The sequence below is a fragment of the Kryptolebias marmoratus genome, linkage group LG3, assembly GCF_001649575.2.
Source record: "Kryptolebias marmoratus isolate JLee-2015 linkage group LG3, ASM164957v2, whole genome shotgun sequence".
In the NCBI taxonomy this organism is placed as follows: Eukaryota; Metazoa; Chordata; class Actinopteri; order Cyprinodontiformes; family Rivulidae; genus Kryptolebias; species Kryptolebias marmoratus.
This window is the reverse complement of record NC_051432.1, coordinates 11298472-11305651: the sequence shown is the minus strand read 5'-3', so window position 1 is coordinate 11305651 and position 7180 is coordinate 11298472. Positions and strand designations below refer to the sequence as shown.

The 7180-nt window shown below is 39.3% G+C and overlaps 1 protein-coding gene across 1 annotated transcript; it reads right to left on the bottom strand.

Moving 5' to 3' along the window:
• Positions 1 to 988: 988 nt before the first annotated feature.
• myoz2b (myozenin 2b) lies at positions 989 to 6978 on the bottom strand. The gene is made up of 5 exons (XM_017410901.3): positions 6824 to 6978; positions 4093 to 4262; positions 3641 to 3728; positions 2651 to 2813; positions 989 to 2570 (listed from the first exon to the last, which is right to left on the bottom strand). Exons 2-5 carry the CDS (start codon positions 4249 to 4251, stop codon positions 2345 to 2347), a joined length of 636 nt encoding a protein of 211 aa, XP_017266390.1. The 5' UTR covers positions 4252 to 4262; positions 6824 to 6978; the 3' UTR covers positions 989 to 2344.
• Positions 6979 to 7180: the final 202 nt, after the last annotated feature.

Genomic DNA, 7180 nt, shown 5'->3' with positions numbered 1-7180 from the left:
AGTCCTGTTGGACTGATTGTACACCTTCCAGTTTCTTCTATAGTCTTGTTTTAAAATAGTGATTAGGCATACGGTCTAAAAATATCTGTTGGCACAAGACAAAAGACAGAAAAGAGACAAAAAAGAATTCTTGAAGTAAATCTTGTGGTAAGTGGGGTGCAGAATCATACAGTCTTGGAATTGTTATTCAGAAACACAGCGGGATCAGAACCACACATTCAATGCATCTTTGTAGACAACCTCCACATTCCCTTTGCATGTTTAGATGCTGTAACATTAAAGCATCTGTCTAGAAAATTTACAGTGACTGTTCAGGAGTTTCTTTGGTTTATATTTAGAAACGTGTCGTCAGATGTGCCTCCTGAAAGTTTTTGAAAGGGGTGGCCCAATGGGGGCCATTGACAATCTTGCACGGCACACCAAAATCAGAGGCCGTGACAGAATTTCAGGAGTTTCATCGTACTCTTGTCATATATGGGGCTATTCGAAAAATACTGCAATGTCATATGAGGGATGTTGGGTTTCTGTGATGTAATAATTATAACATTTTATTCTGTTCAACTTAGATCTGCTGTCCTTATTCAAGGAGAGAAAAAAAAGCTATAATTTTTCAAAAACAATGTTTTTTTTAATGTTAACGAGGTTCTACTATTCCCAATTACTGTAGCTAGGAGAAACTGAAAATGCACACTGAACAAAAGCTCACGGGGATAAGACTGTCTGGTGATGGGGGGCAGTGAGGGGGCATCCGATTTATAAGGGTGGCCATTGCCCTCCATTGGCTCCCCCTTGATGGCGCCCCTGGATGTGATTATAAATGAGTGTTGATTATAAACAGATCAGTTCTCCTGCTCACTGTGAATGCAAGCTATCTAAGGCTTGGGTCTTCATCTGAGAATAAGTTGCTTTTACTTGGAAAACAAAAACACAAGTTTAATTATTAAGGGTGCCAACACATAAGCATCGAAGGAGCCCTACTACTATTCTGTTCAGTTTCTGTCATGATTTTATTTGTTTTCATTTGGAGAAACAAAAAAACATGCAAATTATACAAAACATGGGCTCAGTTGGAAACAGTGTGCTGTGACTGTCTGGTAGCGGTTTGTCGCACAGCGTTGACAAAATCTGCAAAAAGAAACTGAGAAATTTAACTCATAGGCCACAGTAAAGCCAGCCCTGTTTGGAGCTCTGTAGCTCAGGCATAGTTCACAGAACAAACATCATTTAAAGTTTAAATGAGTCACAGAAGGTTGGGCTTTACAAGATTGAACAGAGATTTTGATTACTTTAACAGTTTTTAAACAATCACAGTTTAAGTTTTATGATTTTTGGAGATTTTTCTACAGAATGTTCACACTCTAATTTTTAAACTGTGGCAACATATGGCTTGTCTAAAGTTCTAATATTTTACAGTTTCTTCTTACTCCCACAATAATTTTAATACATGAACAAATCAAAACAAAGGCATTTTTGTCTTCTTTCACCCAGAGTGTCTTTTACTACTTCAGGACTTACAGTTTTCTCTCAAATCCTCTCAGAGCGCAGAAAGCGCACCCCTTCTTCCACAGACCTCAGTTATACTTTTTGACTCAAGATTTTCTCCTCAAAACTGGAAGTGAAGGGTGTTTTAAACTGATCATTTCTCCTACATAACACTGTGGAAACATACAAATCCACATACGTGACCACCAGAGTCTTTTGTTTCCGGTGATTCAAGAATTTTTAAAGATACAACTTCCAGTTTTCCCACAGCAACTGTTTATTTCAGACTTCAATTTTTAGTGTGTTTGTCTCTTAGGTTTGCTGTCAGGGAGTGACAGACACAGATGTGTGGTAACTATGGTGACCCGATGAGCCAATGGCATCAGTTTTGACATTACTTTTGATCTTGGTTTCCTTTACACATTGTTTACAATTTATACATTAAAATGGCAGCTTTTTTTTAACTTTAGATTATTACAAGGTTAATTTACTACATGTTCCAAATTTGAATCTGTGCAAATAATAAATAAGTTTTATTCTTTATTTACATTTACATTTATTATTGCTTTTGAACACTGTTAAGATTGACAGCTTAATTTTTTCTATTGTCTAACCTTTTTACTGCACATTTTGTTTGCTATTTACATGGATTTGTTTGTATATTTTTAGATTTTCATTGTGCAGTAAAAATACACGTGAATGTCAGAACAAATGGAAGTCACATCTTTTGTCCATTGCATGGGATTATATTTTAGATTGTTAAAGAACTTTAACAGAGCTACATTCTGACTCTTTACTTTTTGTCTCAGGTTGATCTAAGAAACTACACGCTGCGTCATGTCAGGAGATCCAGTGAAATCTTCTACAGGTCATCAGACTCGGGCACGCTGACGGGCTCCAGTGTAATAGTGGGTATAATGAGATGGGTGCCCTCAGATATCCATCCCTGGGCTGTCCTGTTGAACGTGGGCCTCTTCATGCCCGGCTCTCGGAGCTCTTGGTATTGGGGTGGGCTCAGGTCCACCTCGGGGAGCTTGAAAGTGATTCCTCTAGGAGCTTTTTCAAAGCCACCGTAAGGAGTGGCAACTCTGCAATTGAGATGAACATTTGAGTTGTACCGTAAGCAGCACTGACTCGGTCGTCTTTAGATTACTTGTCGGTGTCTCACCGGTTGAAGCATTTGTACTCAGGGAGCTCTGCTTGTGGCTCCGGCTCCAGGATCCCGAGTTTGAGAGTTTCAGTGAGGTTGGGGTCACTCAGGATGGCCTCCGCCCATGGAGAGTGATAGGTCTTGTGCATCGCCGTGGTGCTCAGCTTCTCTGCAGTCATAACTGTGAAGCACAGAAAGAGATCATGCTGTCAGGACCGTTTTTACATTGTGATGCAATTTCCCATTAAAAGTTAGGATTGAGCTGTTTCCTCTGGCCTAAAACTTCAAAGTGGGTGGGATTAAAATAGATCCTGTGCTTTGAAAACACTTAACACAAACAAACTGAGCTGTCTATCATCACAATTTAAGAACCTAAAATAGCACATTTAGAGTTTATTCTGCTCGTATAATGAGCAGAGACAAGATAAACACAGAGTTCTGCAGAAGAATTACAGGACTTCAAACATTTTAAAAGTACTCAAGTTATGTATTAAATCTTAGTTATGTACAGTGCATTCAATATTGGAAATTAGTTGCAATAAGATAGGGCTACACAACTTTGTGATATAATGATCAAATGTTCACACATTCAGTAGCTCCCATCAAACTGTGGAAGATGATGTCTTGTATTTAGCCAAATGTTATTGAAGTTATTGTTTACGCCAAGTTTACTCTATTATTGTTCTCTAATATAATTACAGACCTAGTATTCCTTGAAGGAAAGCATGTTGGCTGCCATCTTTCATGCCAGTGTTTTAAACTAAGATCATCTTAGCTTTTGAAATGACCAAGGTTGACCACACTGGTCAAATTTTTAAAAACATTGTTATGAAGCATCACAGACGATTACGCAAGATCTTTTGCGAATTGTTGTTGCTCGGTGTCATTGTTTGGAATTACGTTCAGCTACTACCACAACCAATTTCAGCTAAAGGTCTGTAGTCAATATCAGTGGTGCTAAGAGACAGTCAAACAAACACACACATAATTGCAATAAGCGATAATTACCTGAAGCCATGTTTTCTGCAGAGTTTCCAGGGGTTGGTGGCTTCACTTTTATTTCCACATTATGTATATTTTGATTCAAAATATCATTCTGCAAGAGAAAATATTTGTATCTTTGGTTTGAATGTCAGTGGGCCTTTTCTGACATTGCTGCTAAAGCAATGGGACACATAAGGACAAAAATACTAGTAACAGGACTATGACACATCAGCATGCGGCGATAAACCGTGAAGTGTCTGCAGCAGCCTCTCAGAAAACAGATAAAGGCACAAGGCATGTGTCTCTGTCCGCGTTTGTAACACCTTTGCTTCCAAGAGTATGTTTCTTCATCAGCTCACTTAATAAGCAGCGTGAAGACAAGTTTTCAGTGTGACGTGAGAACTCCAGCGAGGCACAGTCTGTACAGAATAATTATTCCACATGCAACGATGGGCAATAAAAACCGGCCGACTTACATTCAGCAGCGCGTTTGCTTCATTCTGAATGCTTTCAAATGTGTATTTGTCAGACCTCCTCTGGCGCATTTTGAACAGTCGAGATCCTCTGTTCGACAGCAGCGATAACTCCTCCAGCATGATGTCTTGTGGAGTGCTGAGCTTCTTCCCGAGATCCATGGCCACTTCTCCTAACAGGCAGGGAAGGTGGGAAAAGATTATTTTTTTTAAATCAATAAATAAGCAGAGAATTAGAGAAATGATTAGTAATATAGTAGAGAAATATTTTACAGATAAATGTGCCAACAAACTGTATGTCATTCAGCGAAAGTACATGGAGGCTGACTCATGTTTCTTGGATTAAAACTTAATAAAAAGTCACAGGGGAACAGTGTGGATACTTAATGATGACTTAATTAACTCTAAACGTGTTTGGCAATTAACAGGTCAGTAACACAAATTAACCTGTAATGTTAAATGAGAAGCAAATCATATTTTTGCTAGCTTAAGAAGCCCAAATATGGCTTTATTTACAAGCCCTTTAGGATAAAAAAAGACCGTAACTGGCTTGTGAATAATGATTTTAAAACCTTAAATGGAAGTCGCTCTCATTTTTTAGGGCAGATGATGCATCCAAGTAATCCCAGAGGAACGTGATCAGACAGAGAGCAGCAGTTAGCCTGACCCTGGTTTAAAAACTGGACAGTGCTGGACGGAGAGCTTAAATTTATGACCTCCGGTTTATTTTTGATCCCTGGGCAGATTTAGAAAAAAATTCTTACACGAAATCAGATGTTTCATAAAATTCACAACTCCTGTTTCCAGCCTTATTGCATAAGACTAAAACAAAAACAAATACCATTGTGTTTAAGATTTCGTTCGGGGTACAGGATGTCTCCTCAGTCACGTGCGACGACAGAATGTTCCCCAGCTGTTGCAGACCTTCATGTTTACCCCCCCCCNAGAATAATGTATACAAAGCTGTGTATGCTGTAGCATACACCCTGCATGCCATTCTGCAGTGTCAAAATGATTTAAACCCAACAACAAAAAAAGCCTTACAGTTGGACCACACCACTCTCCTCCCCTCACCCAACAACACTCCCACCCACCCAGAAATAGACTTTAGAAAAAGAACAAAGGATTAGCCACCCCCTTGGTGTTAAATCATCCCATTTTATTTCTGGGCCGCCCTGGAGAGCAGCCCTGACATTTTGAACCCTGGTCAGAATGGATACTCTCTTCCAGCACTGTTTTGGTCTGACGGGTCTCAGCTCTGAACACAGACCTCTCTGGAAGCAGCTGCTGTATTTTTTGTGTGTGGTTTAACATACAGGAGAAAGGAAGTAGCAAGTCATTAGGAAGGTGTTTTTTTGCAAACTTGGTCAACCAACAAGACAGAAAATCAGGAGTACTTCCTGGGCTGACAGGTCAGAGGCAGTCACAGAGTTTTACGTTTGATTGGCTCTTATTATTTGTCAGAAAACAAATCCATAATGTTTTACTCATGTCAACATGAAATGGTGAATACAGAAAGATTAGAGGGACCGAGAGAAACTCAAAACAAACTGAACATTTTTCTCATGACATTAATGATCCCTCTTTGTTATACAGTCTTCTAGCACGAAACATGTTTTTTTTTATTTTAATCCCAAAATTGATCCTGTAGGATTTTTGCAGGAATGCATATCACCCACCATCTTGCAAACCAAAGCTTTAAATAAAGATCTAACACAGTCTGTTGGCACTCAAGGTGCATGTTTTGGATGACTTTCAGCTACTACCACACCAAAGTCTAGTTAAATTTCCATACAAAAACTTAAATGAAAGCCATGTTTGTGTTTGCTGAGGTTGATTAGATGTGGTGGCCATCTTGAATCAGGTTGACATTCAATCTGGGAGTTTCATTAAAGGCCATTTACTGGCTGATAGGATATTTTCCTTAGAGGCAGACAGACAAACAAATACTCAGACAAAGACACTTTCAGTAATACAAGTGCCCGCCTTTCATGGTGGTGGGTGATCATGTAAAATCAACATCATCTGGGATTTAAATAAGTCCGTTTTATGAGTGTCCCGGGAAATAATTCTGTCATATAAATGTAATTTAACACCACTCTGAAGTCTTTACAAGTGACCATTACAGTGTGCTGCACAATCCTCAGAGCCTTAGTGGTTCTGACTCGGTGCTTCTCACTCGGAAATCTTTCATTTCTAAAAGTTGCTTTTGGTGGCACACTCCTTTCATGTTTTGCTGAATTAAATCGCTTGTCTAAAAGTCTTGGATGCAGTTTGTCTTAAGTTTGTGTCAGCTGATAGGCACAACGAATGTCCACTTGTGATTACAGAAATGCTTAAATATGAAAAACAGCTTTGGACAGTAGTGTCAAATGTTGTTTTTGTTCCTTTTTATTTACACTTTTTGCTTTCTCGCCAACTGCAGAACTTGATGTTAGATGATATAGTTTATTTAAATGCAGAATGACTCATGCATGGCTCTACTGTACTGACTTGCAGGGATGCCAACAGGAAAATATTTTCCATGCAAAACACAGAAGCCAAGCTATCAGCGTCCTAAAGTAAAAAAAAAAAAAAAAGTATGTGTTGGTAAAGATGCAATGAAAAGTGTACTCTTTTGTTTTTAGATGCCATAAACATTGCATGCAGCCACGATTATAATAGTTAACAAAGAAGCGGCTGTCTGAAAAAACATCAGAAAATATAATTACTCCTTAACGAGACGTGCTCATACCTGTGACTGTGTCCCTGCTGTGCAACCTGTATCCTTGTCGTGGAGACACAGAGGCTCAGGGGTCAACCCACAGTATGTAGTGTGATCTTCCCTGATCTTCACACTCCCGGACACTAAAACCAAACTGTGAGTGTGTGTGTGTGTCTCAGTGTCTGTTGTGAGTGGAATGCAGCTTACATCAATAGGCTAAATTTAACCTGCCAAACACTCAAACCCCACTCTCAGAGACCACGGGGCAAGGATAGCAAGCAGAAGAGATGATGGACCCTGTACTCAGGCACTGATCTTTTCATTGGGATGAAGTTTATTTCCTCGTTTCTGAATCTTTGCGGTCAACACTTCTCATGAGATCAACAT

Bases quoted from the DNA above. Each gene is read 5' to 3' on its own strand.
- myoz2b (XM_017410901.3), bottom strand. From the start codon at position 4,251: ATGGATCTCGGGAAGAAGCTCAGCACTCCACAAGACATCATGCTGGAG. The intron at 3,729-4,092 runs GTAAGTCGGCCG...TTTCTCTTGCAG, and splicing joins AAGCAAACGCGCTGCTGAAT to AATGATATTTTGAATCAAAA. The intron at 2,814-3,640 runs GTAATTATCGCT...TGTGCTTCACAG, and splicing joins TGCAGAAAACATGGCTTCAG to TTATGACTGCAGAGAAGCTG.